General features: G+C 31.0%; 5 protein-coding genes across 7 annotated transcripts in view; 2 read left to right on the plus strand and 3 right to left on the minus strand.

Annotated features, from left to right (window-relative positions):
- LOC104736480 (putative F-box protein PP2-B12) lies at positions 145-1888 on the plus strand. Its single transcript, XM_019234710.1, is given in 4 exon segments — positions 145-478; positions 656-783; positions 846-904; positions 1073-1888. Coding segments are annotated over 4 exon segments (612 nt in total). The 5' UTR covers positions 145-223; the 3' UTR covers positions 1243-1888.
- On the minus strand, positions 2973-3400 carry LOC109128433. The gene has a single exon (XM_019234711.1). The coding sequence runs from the start codon at positions 3273-3275 to the stop codon at positions 3066-3068; it is 210 nt and encodes a 69-aa protein (XP_019090256.1). The 5' UTR covers positions 3276-3400; the 3' UTR covers positions 2973-3065.
- Positions 5812-7261, plus strand: LOC104736481 (squamosa promoter-binding-like protein 12). 2 transcript variants are annotated; one of them, XM_010456473.1, is made up of 2 exons: positions 5812-6895; positions 6983-7261. In XM_010456473.1, the coding sequence occupies exons 1-2, from the start codon at positions 6343-6345 to the stop codon at positions 7003-7005; spliced, it is 576 nt and encodes a 191-aa protein (XP_010454775.1). In that variant the 5' UTR covers positions 5812-6342; the 3' UTR covers positions 7006-7261. The 2 variants fall into 2 exon arrangements, with proteins under 2 accessions (XP_010454775.1, XP_010454774.1); XM_010456472.1 differs by having other exon boundaries at positions 6991-7261.
- On the minus strand, positions 10565-13515 carry LOC104736482 (heavy metal-associated isoprenylated plant protein 3-like). Of its 2 annotated transcripts, XM_010456477.1 has the most exons (5): positions 13108-13515; positions 12784-13018; positions 12322-12588; positions 11699-11776; positions 10565-11066 (listed from the first exon to the last, which is right to left on the minus strand). In XM_010456477.1, the coding sequence occupies exons 1-5, from the start codon at positions 13126-13128 to the stop codon at positions 10702-10704; spliced, it is 966 nt and encodes a 321-aa protein (XP_010454779.1). In that variant the 5' UTR covers positions 13129-13515; the 3' UTR covers positions 10565-10701. The 2 variants fall into 2 exon arrangements, with proteins under 2 accessions (XP_010454779.1, XP_010454778.1); XM_010456476.2 differs by lacking the exon at positions 10565-11066 and having other exon boundaries at positions 11199-11776.
- LOC104738150 (NAC domain-containing protein 91-like) overlaps positions 22881-23998 on the minus strand; it is a 5162-nt gene continuing 4044 nt past the window's right edge. Inside the window, exons 5-8 of the mRNA XM_010458374.2 lie at positions 23498-23677; positions 23244-23408; positions 23019-23127; positions 22881-22951 (exon numbers count right to left, since the gene is read on the minus strand). Coding sequence (XP_010456676.1) covers positions 22881-22951; positions 23019-23127; positions 23244-23408; positions 23498-23677 — 525 coding nt within the window. The remainder of the gene's footprint in view (positions 22952-23018; positions 23128-23243; positions 23409-23497; positions 23678-23998) is intronic.

Here is a 23998-nt window from a genome sequence, read left to right on the forward strand (position 1 = left end):
ATATATATATATATATATATATATCATGATAGGCTTACCAAATATATAGCTAATAGATTTAAAATATATTGCAAGTAAACCCAAATACAGTATTTGAAAAATAGAAATGAAAAACGATACGTTTACCTTTTTCTCAGGTGATCGAGAGGCATAAATAAATAGCCATTAAGTTTCTGTCTAAAACGATTATTCCAACATCACCATTAAGTTTCTGTCTAAAACAATGGGGATGAATTTTCTTGATTTACCGGAAGAATGCATCGCCGTTGTGATATCTTTCACCAGCCCCTATGACATTTGCCGTCTCTCTGCTGTCTCTAAATTACTTCGCTCGATAGCCGACTCGGACGCCGCTTGGGAGAGGTTTCTTCCCTCATATTCTCGTATGTATATCGATAATACTTTATCTAGGTTTTCGAACAAGAAGCTCTTCCTTCGCTTATGTGAATCTCCCCTTCTCATCGGCGATGGAAGAATGGTAATTCACATTATAATATGTTCTCTTTGTTTGTCAACAATAGGCCTTATGTGTTTTTATTTCTTTTATATATTGATTCTAGAGACTGATTGTTTAAGAAGATGTGATGTGGATGAATGATGCACTCAATTAGTTGAACAAAATTTCTTAAGTTTTCTTTGAAATCTATATATGTAGAGCTTTTGGATGGAAATGAGAAGCGGGAAGAAATGTTGGATGTTGTCTGCAAGGAAACTAGAGATTACTTGGGTTGATAGTCCTGAATTCTGGATATGGATGTCGACTCCGGACTCAAGGTTTCATTAGTTTCATCTGCATTTTTTGCTTCTTTTAATCTAAATCTCTCTTGGTGTTGATTTTTTATTAGTTTATAACAGATTTAAGAAGTTGCGGGGCTTCTGGCGGTGTGTTGGTTTGAAATCCGAGGCAAGATAAGCACATCCCTTCTTTCCAAAGCTACCATTTATGGTGCTTACCTTGTTTTCAAAGAACAAGAAATGAGAGCTTTTGGATTTGAGTCTCTTCCTTTGGATGTAAGCTTTCGATCCACAAGAACCGACGTTTATAACGATAGAAGAGTGCTTCTTGAGTCAGGAATGCAAGAGTCTAGAGAGGATGGGTGGTTGGAGATTGAACTCGGTGAATATTATGTAGGTTTTAATGAGGAGGATCTCGAAATGAGTGTTTCGGAGACAAGAGAAGGTGGTTGGAAAGGTGGAATCATCGTTCAAGGGATCGAGATTAGGCCAAAAGAAGTGTTGTGATTCAGTAACTCCCTTTGCAAGTAAAATGTAGTTTGTTGTGTAATATAAAGATAGCAAATGTATACATCTACATTTGTCTTCTCATATCACTGTAAGAGTCATGCATGCATAGTCATGAATTTGGAATATATATATATACATGCAACCTAGACTGTTGATCATGTTATCAAGACATTTGTATTTCTTTGTTTCTTTCTCATGAATTTTCTGTGAATTTAATCGGTTAGTAATAATAACTATAAAAGTTATTCCGGTTTAATAATAAAATTCAGTAATCAAAATATACCAAAAGCAAGGTCAAAAGCAAATTTCTATCATTAATTATGGAAATCAAACCATAGTGTGACGGTTCAATGGCGATTCTAATCCCATGAAATAATTGTACCTTCTTCTCACTCACACCACTCAAGAACAGAAACCGAAAGATCCAACCCACCACAGTCTTGCAATGTAAAAACTAATCCTACGCTTCCACAGAAACCGAAGGAGTTCATTTCAAAAGAATAAGGCTACACATCCTCCTAAGCTCCAGTTTAAACTCACACCCGTCTAAACTGGAAAATAAAATAAAAAAATCAATTTTTTATATTAATCTCTAAATAAAACTCGATTATTATAAAAGGAGTTCTAATTGATTTTAAGAAAAGGTTAGAATCTTTTCAGCAATAATCAGATTTAGTTTTTTAAGGATAAAATTGTTGTTCATTTGCTTGATTGTTGAGTTATCTATTTATAAAGAATGAATCCTAGTTTTATGACTTTATATTACGAAAATGTTTTTTTTTTAAATCATTTTGTTACATATTCATCGTGTAGATTCGGTCTAATATTTCTTTTCTTTTAGATCAGTACTATGCTAAGACCATCAACTAAATTCTCTTATTAAAAATTAATAAAATAATATAAGAAAGTGAGAGAAACACAGAGAACCGAACCGAACACAAATAATAAAATTCTCCCGTTGTAAATGCTCTAACATACCTGAATCTATGGACCAAACTCGTCGCTGGCCGAATTCTCAAACTTTTCGATCTATTCTCGATTGAAACTGAGAACAAAAAAATGCTAAACCACTCTCCTACACAATCAGAAAAATAAAAGCAAAATAACAATTTTTCTTTGATTCGTAATTTTTTAGTTCGTAAATCATAGCACCAAGTCTGAATAATTTGTTCTTAAATGAACATGTGATCCTTTGTTCAAAAAAAAAAATGAACATGTGATTCGGTCCACTTCCCACCATGTCAGTATACTTTTTCACAAAATAGTGATACAAAACCCCAAATTTTTATATTTTTTTCAGCGATAGAATAAATAAAATCACCAAAAATTCCCTTTCATTAAATCTTTTGACTTCAAGGACACATTTATAATCAACAAGATCCAAAGACACAATTATAGTAGTTAATCTCTCAATATCAAAATATCATTTGAGTTTGCTTGACGACTTTCATTGAACATATATATCGTTAGATTGACTGAAAATATACAAAACTACCAAGAAAAACAAAAATTATCTTACTTTTTTATTTATTTATTGTTTTTAACTTTGACATTTATTTTGTATAAATTATATGCGCCATTTGACTACATCTTCATACTTATCCACAATATTATTTCGTTATCTATCATCAATAATAATATATGAATCTTTGAACTCTCTTATATAAAAGCTTTGCGTTTCAATTTTTCTAATAATTACGTACTGTGGAACAAAAAAATCAATAAAATAAAGTCGAATGAATATAAATTGAAATTTCCAATTTAATACAGTCAAGACGAAGAAAAATCGAAAACTCTCGTAATAAAAATAAAATAAATAATCAGAAATTCAAGAGAAAAGCGGAGTAATTTGGAGCTAGTGAGGATGAGTTATCGTTACGAGGCAAGGAAGAGTCAGCTCGGCTGGTGGTTGGAGCTCTGGCGCTCCGGCGGCGACTTGTGGGTCGTGGAGGGAGGAGTGTGGCTGTGATGCGAGTGAGCGCCGCCGTGTATTCTTCAAGCAACTCAGCGGCTATAGCTACTGTTATCATGACGATTTCAAAAGATGCTCTGATGCTTATGATTTGCTTTGACGTCTATTTCAAGAACTCTCTAAACCTTTCTTTTTTATGATCTTGTGTTATTTGCTTGCAAGACAGGAAAATGTGGTTACCTTTAAAGAGATGGTGTCTTATTTATAGAGAGAGTCTTGGCTCTGAAGCTATAGTGGCCATAAATTTTGGTAGGTTCGTGTCATAAATTATACTAGTCGTCAAATCTACCGACTTTATTGAATTGAATTATTAATTTCACTATTTTGTTTTTTCTTATTCTTGGGAGTTAGGATTCATTTTTAGTAGTTCATTTTAGATTTTAGCGTCGGGTTTCGAAAATTTGCTAAATAAACAAATTTCCGGTAAGAGGTTTTCTCTAATTCATCATAAATAAGCCAAAATCTAACTAATGACCTAGTAATAAAATCTTGGACCGTAGGAGTTGACAATTAAAGAAAAATGCATATACGTTAGAACGTAGTTGATCTTGATTAACAAATTATTACAAGAACTTCGCTAAGCGTTTATGGGTTTTTCTAATACTGATAAAACAAACAGTGGCATTAAAAGTAACATACATTTGAATTAAGAACAGTTCATTTTCTTTATTAATTAAACTTTTTATGATGGTTTTAATACAATATATTGTATTGCAAAACTAAATACAGATCATAAGATGTGCTAATTCTAATTAAACTGATTTTATTGAAATTTGAAACTATGACGATGTTCATTAAGTAGGTGATAGAAATGGTGGGATGGGCAAGATGGTGAAGACTAACACCAGAAGAGTCTGAATGTGACGCTATGATTTGGGCAATGCAATTAATGTTGATACGGTGCTACATGATGAAGTTGCACATCGGGATATAACTATCTCCATGTGGCGTTATGATATGATTTTAAATCATTAGAGATGATTCAAATAAGCAAATCCGAAATATAAAAACAAACATTTGGTAATCTTGTTGTTTGTAGAGACGTTTGAATGAGGATAAAATCAATGTTATCGATTGAAATGTATTATAGAAGACGGTTGGACTGACTAGTGTAACTTATGTAGTCCGATCCTAGAGCAGCAGATGCCAAACTGGTGCATCCGATTTGGTAACTACATTTTGTTACGATATAATTTATATTGAATGAAAATATAAGTAAAAGTTTGGTCGACTTAGGCACCTGAGGTTAAACTCAGAACCAGTTTAAACATTAATCGTTACCAGTAAACAATCAATTGGAATAGTCTATTCAACTAAATATTTGCCAATAATTAGTCCAACGACTTGTATGATTGTAGACCCTAGGGGAAATAAAGACATCCTGCGTGATGTGTTACATAAATGAATGCTCATGATGTTATTAATTTTATTTTAAAGGAAAATAACAAATGTTCTTTGTTATAATGTTTTTTACTTCTTTTAGTAAAAGTAAAACGTGTAGTTAGCATTCATGTTGAAACTATATTTCTTATTCATTTGATAATGACTTTTTTTTTAGTTTGAATGATGAGTTTCCAACACCGAATAGTTGGGACATATTATGCTAGAATTTTATGTTTTTGTAACACAATCGATAATCTTCAATCGTGTTGGTGGATAGATAAGGGCCATGGCTTTATAAAAAAAAAAACCTCTTCCGCAACCCGTCAGTTTCAAATTATAGCCATACAAAATTTTGGCACAGTTTGGCCAAAAACATGTGGTGGCAAAACTGATAATAAATAGTGATGTATAGTAATAATTACCATGTAAAAATAGTGTGTTTTATCGAAAAATAATTAACATGATGTTAAAAGCTCATGTGAAATCCATGTTCTTTAAGAGACAAGTGACGAAAAAAAACAAGTTCTTTACAATACTTGTATCCATATCTTTTACCAATAAATAGTAGCATTTGGCTATGGAATGAAAATTCGCTAAATTTTTGTCAAGAATTTAAGTAGTTTAATAAGTAAAAAAGTATGAAAATTAATTTAATATTTGGTTATATCAAGACTTTGAACTTTAAGGTATTAACAAGAATACATTGAAGTTTTGGGAATTATCACACACACACAGCTGTAAGACATGAAATATGTTCCTGAATCATAATACATCTCCCAATTCTGTGTTTTCATCCCCAACTGAAAGAAAAATACCCATTAAATACATAAAGAAGTCAGGGTGAATAGCATGTTTACAATTCATAACACAATTTCTCCATATAAAGTTTTGGGTTGGCAAGCAATCTTTCTTCATTTTTTATCTTCGAACTTTTCCTTTGTCTCAGTTGATAAACATTAATCATGCAATGATCTTGTATTCTTGTTTACGAAGGCAACATTGTGTTTCTCTAAGAGCATCATTACTGACCGTTTCTCTTATTATTGGGGCCCAATAAACTAATTAAAAATCAATTTTTTGATCTATTACGCAGAGAATCGATTCTATGGGAGGTAACCTAAGCAACGGCCGTAGCAACGCTACGTGGCCTTTTATGATAGGTAGATGCATAAATATAAAGCGAAAAAATATATTTTTTTTTTCACTTTTTTCTTTCTTTCTTTCTTCTCCGATCCTCCTCTCTCTTCTCTCTCAATTGAAAAAGGCGAAATCGCCGTAAAACATCATCAATGAAAATTCTAGTTTCAATCATCATCAACGAGGATTGGGGTTCCTGTAATCTCCGATCAAAACCAGAGAATTGGGTTTGCTGATGATAACAGACACATATGCATCTCTAGAACGGCGTTTTGCTGCGATTGATTGGGGTTCCTGTAATCTCCGTTCTTGATATCCGATGGTGGTAACGTCGACGTTGAAGATGGTGTTTTTCTTTTTATTATTTTTGGATTTCAATTACAAAAAGTTCAGATTTTGGGGTTAGGTTTTTTTGCTGATTTTGTTCAAAAAAAGGTTGAATTTTTTGGAGTTGTTGGAATCAAGTCCCCTTTTTTTTAGTTAGTTATATGTCAGTTTTTGTCTGATTGAGGAGGAATAAGGTTTCTTCCAATGGAGAAAGGGACTTGATTTTTCTTTTGGGGACAAAGCCACGTCTCCTTTTCTTCGAGCCTCATTCGATCCATATGAATTGGATTTTGTTTTTTGTTTTTTATTTTTCCATTTTTTTCTCAATTTGGGGGTTTGTGATGGAAGCTAGAAGAACTCAAGGTGGAGAAGAAGAAGGTCACATTTATTTTGGGTTTAGTGGAAAAACGAGTGTTGTAGAATGGGATTTGAATGATTGGAAATGGGATGGTCATCTCTTCGTAGCCAGACAGTTGAATCACGGCTCATCCAACACCTCCTCGGCGTGCTCTGATGAAGCAACTGTTGTTGATATCATGGAGAATATGAATAAAAGAAAAGCTGTTACTGTGATACCAATGGATGATGATGATACTCCGAAGCTTACTTTAAATCTTGGTGGTTGTGGTGGTAGTAATATTGCCAAAAAGACTAAATTTGGTGGAGGATTACAGACTCGAGCTTGTCAGGTAGAGAATTGTGGAGCTGATTTTACCAAGGTTAAGGATTACCATAGACGTCATAAGGTCTGTGTCTTTGTGAGATGCATTCTAAAGCTACTAGTGCACTTGTTGGAGGTATTATGCAGCGGTTTTGTCAGCAATGTAGCAGGTATGGGTTTAGATAAAGGATTCAACTTTAGTATTATTGGGTCTTCTTATGTCTCGGTCTCCCTTGTCAGTAATCATATTTGGTTAGATTTGCAGGTTTCATGTGCTTGAAGAGTTTGATGAAGGAAAGAGAAGTTGTCGTAAACGTTTGGCTGGGCATAATAAGCGTAGGAGGAAAGAGAAGTTGTCGTACGTAGAATCTTCTAAACGTAGATGTGTTGTTGTAAAATCTAAACGAAGATGTGTTGTTGTAAAATCTACAAATCGATGGACTGAGACATATTAACCGAGATATGTTGAATTTACATCATAATGACTATGTGATTTTCCTTTACAGATGAAACATCATAATAACTCTTTTTTTTTATGTTTCTCCCTTGATTTGTTTCTTGGTTAAATGCTTGAGCAACCTTGTTTTGGCTTCTCTAGTAAATAGGTGATTTTGCTTAAGTTCGCTTAGGATTGCTTTAATTAATTTAGTATTAATTATATAATCAATTTATATGAGAATAACTTAGAAGGGTTGCTCTATTAATGATGGTCTAAAGCCTCCGTAACAAAATCTAGTTATTGATTTTAGCTTATACGAGAGTGTAGCCATAAAGATGTTGCAGCTGGTTTTCGTAACAAGCAGCCAAAATGTTACTAAATTTGGTATGGATGACTCTGCGAAGGTACTAAAATTGGTACGGATGACACGACGAAATTGTTCTAAAAAGACGTCACCATGCGTCTATTGCTAGTATTTAATCAAGTCATGTAATAGATTTTAGCTTATAGTGTAGCCATAAAGATGTTGCAGCTGATTTTTGTAACAAACAGCCAAAATGTTACTAAAGTTGGTATGGATGACTCTGTGGAGCTACTAAAGTTGGTATGGATTACAAGACAAAATTGTTCGGGAAAGACGTGTCCATGCGTCTATTGCTAGTATTGATTCAAGTCATGTTCTTAAACACATCTACTATATCTTTTTATATCTATTTAAATTAAGTATTAACAAAAATGCAATCATTTATCTAATATAACCGCATTGATTGTGTATAAAATGCTTTTTCATATAAATACTATTTTGGTCATATGTTGTTTAGAGTAGAACAAACGCCAAACAATTCACAAAAAAAAAAAAAAAAAAAAAANAAAAAAAAAAAAAAATTGGAATTATTGGAACATTTGATGAGTCAAACATCTATGGAAATGGAACTGGTTTTCGGGTTCCTCCATAGAAAACATTAACTTGATAATTAAAGCGAGTCTAATCAATATAGTACAAGACACCAAGTTTCATAACTTGGTAATGGAGGATCCATTGGATTTTGACCAATTTGTTATGTTGTGTAGAACAGTGTAAGATTAACGGGATATTCGAGATAATGGCTTTCAAGGTTCGTTTATTCCTATTTAAGAAGATGAAGAAAAAGGCTGTTATCAATGGTAAGTCTAGCATTCGTGGAAATTGGAGTGAATTCAAAGCTTTAAAAGTGGACCTCAAACCTCATGGTTCATTATAAAGCCAAGTTAAGGCGAAAATGGCCATTTCTGACCTGTACAATATCTAAAGTGTCAATTTCTATTTGTACAAACTATCGGTACTAATTTATACATGTACTCAAATAAAATTCAAATTTCATACCTAAATTTTAAAATAGTGACGATTTCAAAGTCAACATCAACAAATATTAGTCAAACGCTGGCTAGTGAGGTGGCATCATATATCAAAAACAACGTCGTTTTGACGATGTGATTTCGTTTCAAAATTAAAAGTAAGACCCTAGACTCGAATCCTGATTTAAGAAGCTTTTAAAGCAAACCTTTTACCAAATTATCCAACAGCCTTTTTTGAAATATTACGTAATTATTATGTATATAACTATACACACTAGGCGAGAATCTTCATCCTTCTCGCTCCTCTTCCTTTTTTCTTTGGTATTGTCGATGGCTGCTCTTGGTCATGCTCCGCCGTGGTTTCTTCTCCATCCAGATCCGGCTTCATTGGCTCCTCCTCTCCCAGATCTGCCCATGGTGGTCTTTCATGTTATTTTACAATTTTTCTTCAGTAAAATAATCTCTTTAAGTCGATGATTCGTGGAGGTTAGCACCTGAAACAGAGCAAACCACTAGAAGAAGCGACGGGAATGGAAGAACGGTGAGCACAATGAATTTCTCTAATAAGGTTCATAGTTATAAACATTAAAGTTCCCCTTACTTTCAAATAAGTCTGTGGGATCAAATGGTAAAATGTTAGTTTAAAACCCTTGATGGACCACGGTTCGATCCGGGGTAGTACGTTTGTTTTTAAAATTAAATTATAACACCAAAACGACGTCGTTTTGATATACAATGCCATCTCAATAGACATGTGTCATCTGAGTCAGCATTTGACTAATATTTGTTGATGTTGACTTTGAAATCATCACTATTTTTTAAATTGGGTATGAAATTTGAATTTTATTTGAGTACATGTATAAATTAGCACTGATAGTTTGTACAAGTAAAAATTGACACTTTCGATATTGTATAGGTCGGAAATGGCCATTTTCCCCCAAGTTAAGTGTACGTAAACTTTTAAAAGAGCAAAAAACCAATTTTAAAATTTTGTATTTTTTTCTTTTTGGTGTATGCACATCTTCAAAATATATTTATTATGAAGTTTAAATAATTTATAACAAAGAATTTTAGTTGAATTCACAAAGAATTTTATGAAAAGTCTATAAAAAAAGACCCGTTAAATGTAATTGATATGAATCTCAACAATAAGAGTAAACATGTCCAAATATCAAGATTTACTTCTCTAGAAATACTTGTTTTGGCAACTCTAATGTCTTGGTAGTAAACTTTGCTTACATTATGCACAAGAACGGTTATACGAGCATCTAATTTTTGTACAACTATACACGGGAATTTGTTCTAGGTAGATGTTGGATGAAGACCAACTCTTTGTTGTGAGCATCAATGCATCAGCCAATTTTTCAAATACAGTAAAATATTTATTATCTCGATGAAGATAATTTTTAGATTTTTTAAAAGTAAAAAAAAAGAAACAACGAGAATAAAGTAAATTTAAAATCTTATATAACATTAAAAGGGAAGCATATATAAAAAGCTAACATCAAATCTTCTAAGTGTTACATAATATAGCATAAAAAATCATTAAAGATAATATAGTCTAAATAATCAAATTTATTATCTTTACAACCAAACATATAAATATTTTCGCATTATTATCCATACCAAAGAAGTCTACAATATTAATATTTTGAATATATATTATTTATTTGGACACAAAACATCAGCCCATTTAAAGGAGTCTCCAACCTTTCCATTTTTTATATAAATCTTTTTGTAACGATAAAAAAAAACTTGAGAGGTTGAGAAGAATTAGACAAGGTAGGCTGGAAAAGCTGCCACGTCCGAAAAATGGAGATTGACGTAGCAAAAGAATAAAGAAGCACACCATGTGCACACCCACGTAGATCTCCTATTGCCCACTAGAATCTCCTGTCTCTTTAATTCCTATTTTCATTACTAAAATAAATAAATAAATTCCCTGAAGAATATATACAAAACAAATTCGTAACGCACCCATCAATCACATTCTTCTTACATGAATTTGAATAGATTCCGTATCGATCGTTGTGACAGTTGCGATCACGTATATACCAAACACACATTATAAAACAATATATATATATATAGTAGTTTACACGTCTTTTTTACCTATTTTCTTACTTTTTGTGTTTTTCAGTTTCTTACGTAATTATGACCCTAATTATATATTTTTCCAAAGACCATACGAAACCAAATTAATTAAGTAATGCAACAAGCATTAGGGTTCTCGTCGCTAAAAAGCTGCGGCGGAGGAACCCTTTCGATGATGTATGAGGGCTGATAATAATACATCATCCTCTTCATGCCTTCCTCATCCGCCATCGCGGCCATCTCATAGTGTCTTCCCTCCTCCATAGCGGCCGCACCCGCATCTTCTCCGCCACCTTCCTCTTCCATAGCCTCTCCCTCCTTCTCTTCTTGCTTCTTCTCTCCAGTTTCTGGCGGTTTCTCCTCGCCTTCTCCGCCCTCCTCCTTCTTCACTTCCTCCGCAGCCGGGTTTTCTGGTTCCGGGTCAGGTTGGGGTACTATTCGGGCTTGTTTTTTTGTCCGACGGTAGACGTAATNTAAATTCCCTGAAGAATATATACAAAACAAATTCGTAACGCACCCATCAATCACATTCTTCTTACATGAATTTGAATAGATTCCGTATCGATCGTTGTGACAGTTGCGATCACGTATATACCAAACACACATTATAAAACAATATATATATATAGTAGTTTACACGTCTTTTTTACCTATTTTCTTACTTTTTGTGTTTTTCAGTTTCTTACGTAATTATGACCCTAAATTTATATTTTTCCAAAGACCATACGAAACCAAATTAATTAAGTAATGCAACAAGCATTAGGGTTCTCGTCGCTAAAAAGCTGCGGCGGAGGAACCCTTTCGATGATGTATGAGGGCTGATAATAATACATCATCCTCTTCATACCTTCCTCATCCGCCATCGCGGCCATCTCATAGTGTCTTCCCTCCTCCATAGCGGCCGCACCCGCATCTTCTCCGCCACCTTCCTCTTCCATAGCCTCTCCCTCCTTCTCTTCTTGCTTCTTCTCTCCAGTTTCTGGCGGTTTCTCCTCGCCTTCTCCGCCCTCCTCCTTCTTCACTTCCTCCGCAGCCGGGTTTTCTGGTTCCGGGTCAGGTTGGGGTACTATTCGGGCTTGTTTTTTTGTCCGACGGTAGACGTAATCTACAAGCTTCTCGGCGTCCATTGTTCCAGTCACTATTACTTTTCCCGTGGTGTGTTCCGTCACAGTTGTTTGTACCCCTAAACAACAATATATATTAGTCAGTCCAAATATAGAACAATGTGACAACAACGATTTGCATTTAATCATTATTTAATTAATATAGTGATTTAACGACAATACTAACACACTGATTTTTCGTTCAAACTGAGTTACAGACTATATTAATATTCGTATATACGAACAAAATTTAAACAACTTAATTCACTTTTACGGAATGTTTCTAATTTTAATATTATTATCAACAAAGCGATTTAAATTCTTTGAAACCAAAACCTCATGTCATCAACAAACTTTAGTTTAAACATGCACGTGATGCAGAACGGGATATATAGACATATAGTGACTCTTCTTTTTGACGTGATATAATGACATCTATGTCATTTTTACATGGGTGCGTCTGTTTTAGATATATTCGGAAAAACAAATCATAAAATAAAATAACATATATCAATATAACCGAAATATTTTATGGATTTGCCCATTTTAAAAATTATTACAAGTTTTACATTAAAAAGGGGTATTTCGGTTTTGAGTAGATCCAAAGAAAAGTATGTATATGTACCTCTCATTTTGAGAATCTTCTTCCTGAGCTGGTCAGCACAAGCTTGGCAGTGCATGTTGACGTTTAGCTCAACGGTGGTGAGGCCTCCGGAGACCTGAGACGTTATGATCGGTGGCAGAGGCTCTCCCTCGGCCGCCGGAAGTGGAGAGAGGACTTTGGCCATTCTTTTAGTCTTCTTCTTGATTTTGTTGCAAACTGCTTGCGGATCCAACACTCCCTTTATCGTCACTTCGTTCTCATTCATGTCCATCACCACTTCTTCCACACCTACACATTTTTACAGTTAAAGTTTAATAACTATTTATTTTACTTATGGATCTTTATAAAACAATATTTAGCTAGTTGGGATTTAGAGAATGAAGCTATTGGTTTTTATTATTAATTTTTTTTGTTTTAATAAATAGTGATGACCAATAATTCTTGGCCGAATCTAATTCTCCATCTATTTATATATTTGTTTACCTCTAATTTTTAGAATAGATCTTTCAATCTTCTTGGCGCATCCTACACAATGCAAGTCGACGTAGAGTATGAATGGTGGAGGCGGTGGTGGTGGTTGCGGCTCCTCCTCCTCCGCTGGTTTCTCCTCCTCAGCTGCATCTTTCTTCTCCTCGTCCACACCTTTCTTCTTCTCCTCTTCCTCCGCTTTGGCCGGCCCTGGAACGGCCTCTGGAACTGATGCTACCTCCTTTGCCTCCTAATAATGAAAAAATCAACTATAAGTTAACGATAAACATGTATAAAGTTTTGTTGCAAATTAAGAATATTGAAGAGCTTGAATCTTACTGGTTTTACTTCTTCGCCCATTCTTTTAGAATCTGTGGTTATACGACGATTATAAATGGAACGAGGAAGAGAATATGTATGGAGGAATGAGTAGGGAGAACGAGTATATATATGAAACACTATAATATATAAATACGAAGGGGGAATGGAATTATTGATGAATAATTAAAGTTTTAGTATAAGGTAGGAACTAAACAGAACATAAAGCATAAGAGGTTGATTCCATAGCACATGGCAGAAACTAATCATCCAACATATATAGACACACCCCTTCACCCTTGTACCTTATATATAGATTTATTCTCACCACTAATTATGTTTTGTAGTTATTAATAACTTTTTCGATTTTTTTTTTCTCTTTGGAATTTACCATATTTTGAAGAGAGCCTGGGACAAGATGGTCCGAGGTCGGTAGGTTTTATAGGCATAGAATGTGGGTGTTCAAGATCATGTACGTACCTTGAATGATTTTGTAATGTCTTCGTATTGATAATTGAATTATGGTCCGTTTGTTTCTTACGTATCGTATGGATGGTGAGCCTTGATGAATTCAACATTAGAATTTAGTTTCCGGATGTTGTTGTTCGTTTTGCCGAGTCAATTTTTTCAGTTACCCATCTGAAATCAAATTTTAAAACGACCGAAGTAATAATATGTACTTCGATACAAAAAACGAAAATGAAGCTTCTGCGTAAAATTGTAATTTTTATCTAAAAATGTAGCATGTCATTTAAATTGTTATTTGATCTTTAACTGCATCCATAATCTACATGTTTTGCATCAGAAATTAATATATGCTTAAGGAACGAACCACATATGTATTATATTCTAATTCACAACAATGGATTTTTGGTAAATTCCTTCCAGTTGTTTTTTCACTTCTATTTTATTTTTAATTTTCATGTGAGAAACGTATATTCTTGATAACGAGGAAAACTATATATATACATAAAAGGAAAGGAATGGGACCATGAGATAATAATTTTTGGCATCGAAAAGGACAATACTTTGCATCATACTCACCGACTTTATTGATTACATTTATAAAATTTTCACTTTTTATTTTCTATAGTAAACTTCTTCCAGTTTTTCCTATTCTTAAATCTAATAAACCAATGTTAGTACGAGAAAAGATGATTAGATGACGTGTGATCATTTCTACCCAACATTTTCTTGCAGCTAATTTTTTTATTTATCAATAAAATACTTACGTTACAAAGTTGAAAGCTTAATGAAGTTTTGACACATTTACAGATAAAAAGTACTTATATCTTCCTATCATTGTTAATTTGGTGATACATTACCACATGTCATTTACTTGGTACCCTAATTTTCTCATTCTCGCATTTCCTACATTTAATAGACTCTAATCAAAAACTTTCATGGTTCAATTTTGAATACTATATATACTACTATGTATTCGATTAACATTTTATATTGGAATTGTATTGATCGCAATTCCTAGGTTATTTGAGTACATATCGCATAAAGAATAGTTCAGAAATTGTATTATTGACTTCTCGTTCGTCCAAGTAATTTTAATATGGTCCAAAGTAGTTAGAAAAGACGGATCAAGATATAGTTGTATACATTGTATGGAAACTATTACGTAGTTTTTCTTCATTCGTTAAAGCGGATTTGGTTGATTTGATTTATCTTCTTTTAAAAGAAGCATCAATATTCTTTTAACCACAAGTTTCGGTTAATTGTATTATCGATACTAAGGACTATCTAATCAGTCGAAGAGACACAAAAAAAATGTGTTCTATTTTTCATAAAAATAGAAAAATAGCATCCCCATTTTTTAAAAAGCAATTTTTGGGATGGATGCAACCCAACGTGGGGTGCCCAAGAAAATGAAAACTATATATAAAAAAAAAAAAAAAATTGTGGATTAAAATTTTTGTGAGAGCCTTTGGCATGGTGGAAAGTAGAGACCACGTGGGATGCTTTAGATTAAATTTGGACAAATGAGAAAAAATTATTTATTCTTGTTTGACAGTTTAGATGACTCTTGTAGACCAATAGCTGTTTGTTGCTCAATTGTGCTACTGCCTACTGGTGTTAATTTACGTAATTATGTTGAAGTTAAAGAGTAAATTAGGCGCGCGTACGTTATCGACAACACGTAGATCATATCACCTTCTAGCTAGCTAGGTTGATATCACTATCAATGTGCCCTATTTGATATGTAGCTATATCATACACAAAGTGATTAGAATTATATAATATTAAAATAGTTATACAGTTCCGCCACCTGATTTCGAGTAGTACTGATTAGGGAGATTCAAAATTTAACATGATTTCTTTCTACCCAATAAAATTAGTCTTTGAACCTAGCTAAAAAGTCTTTAGAATCACTTTAAAGCTATATAAAAAAAAAAATAGCTATACAGTTGGATAAAACTAAAGTGATCCTTTTATAGGCATTTGCGGCTAACCACTAAAACAACCTTAGCTATAGGAAAATGATAGATGAAAGTGTGCAGAGAATTCACTCAGATTCTAAATGTATTTAGTTGAGCGGTGTTTAATCAATGTTTGGTACGAAATGTAAATTTTTTAGTTAACTTTTTGTTATTCAAGATGATGTAAGAATCTAGAGACTACATATATACGAATGAGCATAGAAATGATATTGTGCGATTATAATGTTTTCGAAAGAAAATAATTCCTAATGCTAACGGGTTTGAAATATATATATATATATATATATATATATATATATATAATAGAAGTAGACTCGGCGCATCGCGCGAGATAACTTTATAATAATTTTAACATATTTTTGATTTATAAAAATATTTAAAATTTTATATTTTGTGTTTCGATAAATTATCTAATGTTTGTTATTTTATTTGTTTTTAAATAAGTATTCTTAGTCACTTAAAATGAAGTGACTATTGATTAGTTAAGCATTAAACTGAAATTTTTTGTTAATATGAAATGTTACTTTAAAATATTTAGTCTGTATCCCATAAAATATAGAGCTCTTCATGTTTTGATGCACAATCAAGATGTACAAACATTTTTTACGTTGGGAGAAAGAACATTGATTATGTATATAATAGAATGCGGTTGAACATGGACATTATGTGTTAGTTTGTCCGTTTTTAACATAATCTATAAAACATCAATATCTTAAAAAACCAGACCCCTCCTCTTCTTGAGCCGAAACTCATGCTCTTCCTTCATTCTCTGTGTAATTAATTTCATTAATTAGATACTAAAGGTAGCATAAATAATTTTGCTATTTATATATTACCAGCATGCTTTACACATGCTTAAAAGTTTTATTATTATAATTTGAATATTTTAGCAATAAAATATTTTAATCTTAATGAATTATACAAATGACTTCAAATGCATTTGTGTTCTAGAAGTAGAATTCTTTGTGTTTCTTGATTAATTGCATTTGGAAATAAAGTTCTTTGTTAGATATTTCTATATTTTTATCACGTACTTTATATCTATTGAACATACTAAATGCAAACTGAATTTTAGTTTAGAATTGAGTAAAAATATGTTATTAATATATATTGATATATTATTATATCAAATAAATTTGCTTTTTGTGTTATACTTTTCTGTTTAAAAATAATATATATATATATATATGTGTGTGTTTTATTATACTCAAAATGACCAACGAAAAAGAGTAACATACCATTGTATTATCGAGTTACTTTTTTTAGTGCATAACCTAAGAGAACATAAAATAATTGTTTACCAGATAATCTTTTTTTTCTTCTATGTTTTTATTTCTAAAATCATGTGATGGATGGAAGAAGAAATAACTCAAATCTTCCTACTTCTCCAAGACATTGTTTTTCTCTCTATTTCCCTCTGTCTCTCTCTCTAGAATGTAATCAGGATAAGCTTAGGGTGATTTTTGGATCTTTCAACTTGATAAACACGTGTTAGAGGTGAGTCTTGTTAAATGCGTATTGATGAAGCTTGTACACATGGTTAAATCTCATTGCCTTGCTCTGCTTGCGGGTAAGCACTATCATCACATCATCAATAATCGATCATGGCTAGGAAAAATAATGGAACATATGAGAAGAGAAAATAAGTGCATATATATATAGTATAACCCAAACAATAATGTTGTGAAAAGAAATCAGATGTTAATTAGATTTTTAAAAATAAGAATTAAGACTAAATTGTGTAAGAAAATAAAAACTGAATTTGGAAGAATCACATGGCTTTGGAACCCATATCAACTTATTTATTTCAAAACCTACAAATGTCACATAGAGAAAAACGTTAAATATTACAAAATTTAGAAAATTATGTGAGAGGTCAAATATGGTGTTTGATGAAGACTTTATCTAGCTATTTATAGATAAATTTGTAGTAGTATGAGAAATTTTTCAGTTTTTTTTCTGGGTCAAACATCATTTTCTGGGAGTTATGGTTACATTTCAAAGAATAAATATACCATTTTTTTTTTTGTAAAACACAAATTGTATTTCAATTAATACATTAAAGTGTATTCATATGATGAAATATTTGTTTTGAAATTTTTTCAAACAACATAGGAGTAACATTTTAAAGAATTAATATGCAATAAATTGTGTTAACGATTACTATTAAAGAAAAATAAACTATCATATTGTTTTATATCTTGAAATTATTTTTGAATAAACCGATTTGATCTTTTGGCACAAAAACTGTGAAACAAATATTATAATTCTTTTGTCAACAAATATTATTATAATATTATAATATTATTATAGCTTGAAATTAGTAAAGAACTTAATAACCATCACATTATATTTTTCCAAAATTATGATATTAATATTTAAATCTTTAATTATTGAAAATTTATCTTTTCCAGAATAATAATATTAATATTCAATTCTTTCTTATTTGCAAAATTATAATGTTATGGTAATTATATAAAATATTGGTAAATGATACCTATGTGAAACTATAATGTTATGGTAATTATAAAAATATTGATAAATGATATCAATATATAATTACTAAAAATACATTGCGTAAATGTCAATATATTTTTAAGTATATATATATCATTTAAATTTAGTGAATATGATAAATAATGTATGTAATTTTGAGAAAAATGAATTAAAAAAATTAAGTAATTAAAAAGTGAGGATATGTGTCGAAAATATATGCTATCAAATGTCGTTGTGTTATACAAAGTCAGGAGAAAACGTTCTCATATTATATAAGATATGTCTTATTTATGTAATATTAATACTGTGTGTAATTTATCAAAAAAAAAAATATATATATATATATATGTATTTTATCTTTTTATGGAATTAGAACATTTTGCGTTGAAATCTTTATGAAGACATCAATTTTATTATTTAAATAGAAATAAAAGGTAATCAGTTCGGGTCCATGTTTACATGTGCCCAAATACCTGGAGCTGACTCAGCTTATACAACATGCTCCATCATCAATGCATACACATATGTGCGTGTCTATGTATGCATCTTTTATCCAAATTTTACTTCACAAAAAGTACGTGTATTTCCATATTTCATGGTGGGTTTGGCAAGATTTCTAGGAATCTTAAAAAATATATATAATTTTAGTATTTGTTATGTATTCGCTTGTAAACTTTAAAAATACATTACACTATCTTTTAGTAATCTTCTACAAATTAAATAAATTGAGATAGTCTTCCACGTACTCCTAATATTTAATATATACTCCTCAAAAAAAAAAATCACACGCTAATGTGATTAAAATATAATCTATTTGAGTGTGAAGTAGAAAGATGTCTACGTCCACAAATACTTTGATGTCTCTGCAACACAAATATAGAAGCAAAACGATTTCGAATGACTCAAATCAATACCTAATTTTTAATTTAAACAAAAGAAAATCAATAGATAATTTAGTTATTTAATTTGTATAAAGCTGCCAAACAACATACATAGTCAAAATCACTAGTATCTTCCTTGTCTCCATCCTTATACTAATTCCCACTGTCTATACAACCACTCAGACCCCCGCGACATCGCGGGGAAAATATGTTAGAAAAAAGTAAATAAAATTTAAAATTTAAAACTATACATTATAAAATCATTTGAATGTAATAGAATAGTTTGAATATATAAACATTAAACATAAACTGTTACTAAAAACACAACCATAAAAATAAAAACTTCTAACAAAAAATATTATGTAGAATAAACACAACTTTGCAAAAAACATTGTTTAAAGTATAATAAATATATAAGATATTTTATGAAAAATTATGATAAAAAGCTATAATTAAAAAATCATTATGACAAAGTGATCCTAACTAAAAATATTGAACTAATGGTTTTTTTTGGTAGAAGAATATTGAACTAATGGTTGTAATGAGTAAATATAATTTTCTATTAAATAATTATAATTAAAAATATATTTAATAGTGAGTGAAACTGTATCAAAGAAAAATTAAAATTAAAATACACAACTTTTAAAAACAAAATAAAATAAATGAAGATATTTTTTAACGAAAGTTACGATATATAGACGCAACTGTAAATTATATATTAAGTTTTATTAAATTTCTATATTGCTATAATCATTTCTAAAATTTGATTTAGATTATAGAATAATGTTGAATATTAGATATTAATATCCAAATTATTTAGATTCAACATAAAACGGAAAATTTGTTTCAACGAACAATGATTTGTTAGTTATTGATGTAGAGACAAATATATAAAGTTCAAAAGACATGACTTTTAAATAGACACACCTATTAGAACGAAAAATTGTGATAAAAGATATGAATAAAATATAGTGAAAACACACAATTCTACAATGAACAGATACAACTGTTTGAGTTTAAAAAAAACAAATAAAAACAATTTTTTTTCAAAAAAATACTACGAAAAATTGCAAGTGTTGTTCGCATTTATTCAGATTGTTATTATTATTTTTAAATATTAAATTATTTTTAAAGAAATGTTATGATAAATAGACGCAAATGTAAATTCTTTATTAAGTTGTATTAAATTTCTCTATTGCTATAACCATTTCTAAAGTTTTTGTTAGATTATAGAATAACGATGAATATTAGATATTAATATTCAATTATTTAGATTCAACATAAAATGGAAAATTTGTTTCAATGAACTTGTTCGTTATTAATGAAGAGACAAATATAAAGAGAGTTCAAACGACATGACTATTTAAATAGACACACCAAATAGACACACCTATTAGAATGAAAAATTGTGATGAAAAATATAAATAAAATATAGTGAAAAGACACAACTCTACGAACAGATACAACTGTTTCAATTTTTTTTTCAAAAAAAACAAATAAAAACAAAATTTTACGAAAAGGTACTACGAAAAATCGCAAATATTGTGTCTGCACTGGATTATATTTATAACTAATAACCCATATAAACAACTTTTAAATAGAAGACATCTTTATTACCATATTGAAAAGACAAATTCAAAAACTCACTATATAATCCATCTAACTCTTGGAAAAGAAACTCCAGGTATTTTCATTAAATTTTTATATTTAAAATTAACTAAAAGTTGTAAATTAGATTTATCATTCCAAAAATCTTTTGTTAAATCAAAATTGGAGGAATTTCTTTACTTTTAAAACAATGAATGCTAGAGAATAATTTAGAAAGCTGTAAAAACTATTGAGATTGAAAGTTTATACTCCCTCCATTTCATAATATAGAATGTCTAGAGAAGTATTTTTGTTTCATCATATAAGATGTTTTCACATATAATATGTTTTCACATTTCTATGCAACTTTTAGATTAATTTCATATTTTATGATTGGTTCAACTTTTTAAAAATAGTTGTTTCTTAATATGTGTGTTTTAGCTAAAACATCTTATATTTTGAAACAAAAGGATTGTTATTTTCTGTCATGACAAAAAAATGAAAACAGTTCAAATAGACAAATATATATAGATTTTAAAAGATATGAATATTCGAATAAATACAACTCTACAATGAACAGTTGCAACTTGACAAAAATATCATTACAATGAATAATCGCAACTTTTTGTAAAACACAAAATTTAATTTTTTTACAGATTTTTTTGGAAAATTATCCAAAAGGTACGATTGAAAAAACACAACTTTTGGTGGCATTTCTTCGGATTGCTATTATATTCATCATTCCAAATTTTTTTGTTAAATCAAGAATTAGATGAATTTCTTGACTTTTAAAAGAATGAATGCTATAAAGTAATTTAGAAACATTTATAAACCATTGAGATTGAAATTTTAGTTGATTTTGTGTCATGACAAAAAAATTGAAAACAGTTCAAACAGTCAAATGTTCCAATAATCACAACTTTACAGTGAACAGTTGTAACTTTTCATAAATAATTGTTTTAATGATCCATCACGACTTTTCGAAAAATATTCAAAAGGTACGATTGAAAAAACACAATTGATAGTCATATTTTTTTGAATTGTTATTATATATAGATTTTGCTGGAGATATTTGTCTCCGACGTTTGGTAAATTTGTTGAGATAGTCTTCCATGTTGAAATTTTTGTAACTTTTTTTTTTTTTGGGGTCACTGGTAATTTTGGTTAAAACTGTGGATTTGGACATTACGTTTTGGTATACCTACCTATAAAAGAACGTTCAAGTCGGAATAATTGACATAGTTCGGATCCGATCGTTTTCATAGGTTAAGTCTGAACTATATTTACTTTTGACATGCCATATATAATTGGGTTTCAACAACTGTTTTTAGTGGAATGTACTAAGCAAAATGGTCATTGTTAAGTGGTTTCTTTATCTCAAAGTTCATCAGATTGTATCACAATCCCAAAAAATAAAAGTTACGACGAATCAAAAATTAAGACAATAATGTTGACGAATGTTTTTTTTGCATTTGTTGATATATTACTGTTTATGAAACATAAATAAGAAAATGATTTATGAAATATTTTTGCATATCGTTCTGAAATAACATGAAGTTCCGTTTTATACCAACCGGCAACATGAGACTTTAATCTGATTCAAAAGTATATCCAAAAAGTCAAGAAAAGAAGAAAAAAAGAAAGCCAAATTGACTAAGCTAAAAACTCTATACTTTGAATAAATAGACTTTTGTTTTATGCAGTGCCATGTTAATTTTTTTCTTGCATGGAGTCATTTATATCCACTATTGTATATTACGCTTTAAAAGTGTGCGTCGCCTTTTCTGTTCATTAAAATCGGAATATTGAATTTGATTAAATAAATATGATACGTAAATTCTAAAAATAGTTGAGATAAAGTTAGTTGGTGTTGGGTGCATCGCATGTGGAAGGAGACATGAGTCCAACTGCAATGGCGTTAAGATTCGAATGTACATATTTTACGCATTTAAAATGTCGTTTAATAATGTAGTGGAAAGAATTGTATTTTTGTACTCAAGCATATATTATTGGTTTAAATACAAAATAATACAACAACAATACAAACTACTTAACTGAAATTTTGATTATTTTTCTATCGCAGTTATTTACGTAGTATTGTAGTTATCGAAAATAAATAGAAAATACATATTTTACGTATTTACGATGTTTAATGTAGTGGAAAGAATTGTATTTTGTACTCAAATGTTGATGGATCGATCCATATGAGTTTAAGCATTATCCAACTTATTTACTAAAATCAGATTAGTTCTCTAATAGATTTATTAGCTTTAACAGAGGCCTGGTTGAAATTGTGGAATATACTATTTGCCACATAGCACCAAATCACGAATGATTACACAATTTTTATGTCAAAACGCAACTCAAATAGAAACGCAGCCTAGTAATCCTCGAGTGTCCTGAATAGAATCGATGTTTTAAAATCGTATATGGTAATGGCGACAACACAATCTGAAGACGCATGTGGTCAGAAATAAACTTCCAAAGGCTTTAGATTCCCTATTACATCTAAACATACCAACTATAAAACTGTCGTACATGTAAACAACTACCCTCCTAAACAGACCATGGTTCATCTTGAACGCAACAACAACAACAGATGCAGAAGCAGAACCTAGACAAAGACACTATAATACACAAACCCAAGTTCTCAACCTGTAAAAAACTTTTCTTTATCCTCATCATACGAATGATCGAACAAACATCCGATCCAGCGAGTTTATGCGATTATTAGACTGCAAACCGACATCACAAACACAAGCGCTACCACACCAGCTCTGAAAAGTCCTTTGTATGAACATCCCATAACTGCAATCTTCTTGAATATGAAACTGGTCTTGCTCTTTGATCTGATGAAACTACCACATCCTTTCGTTAGAGTTTCCCTTGTAGTGTCCTTCACCTGAATCTATTTTAAAGCGTAAGAAATAAGGTTAGAAAAATGTAACGCATGTGAAAGGTTCCTATTTCAATATTTTTTTTTTAACTTCTTCTCACCTCTTTCTTGATACATAGGAGTTGCGTGCTGTCAGTTTCTGACTTGTGACTGTCAAGGTTAACCTGAAGACGTAACCTTCTTGGGGCATCACCTTGCATTACAAACTTCTCAGCACAACCAGGGGCTTGTGCCCGTCGTGTCCTAATCTTAATTCCTGTTTGAGATACATCACTGATCTGGTTGCATGTCCTGAGAATATTATGTGGCTCATGATGTGGGATCTGTTCTGGCTTCTGTTCCACTAACTCTTTCCTCTCTGGAAGCTCATAAGGAATCTCATTAAAAGACTCCAAGAACTTGGTCATATATTCATCCGCATCGTTTGTACCGTACTGAGACTGAATGTGATCCCCATTGTTGTTTTTGAACAGTTCGTTTGAACCAGATTGATAACCATTGACAGAGGATCCAATCTCAGATTGCAACTGAGAGTGCAACGGAGAGAACAGCTTCTGATTCAAGGAATCAAACTCCAGATATGAGAGCCAATCAATATCATC

This window comes from Camelina sativa, chromosome 13 (genome assembly GCF_000633955.1).
Source record: "Camelina sativa cultivar DH55 chromosome 13, Cs, whole genome shotgun sequence".
Classification (NCBI taxonomy): Eukaryota; Viridiplantae; Streptophyta; class Magnoliopsida; order Brassicales; family Brassicaceae; genus Camelina; species Camelina sativa.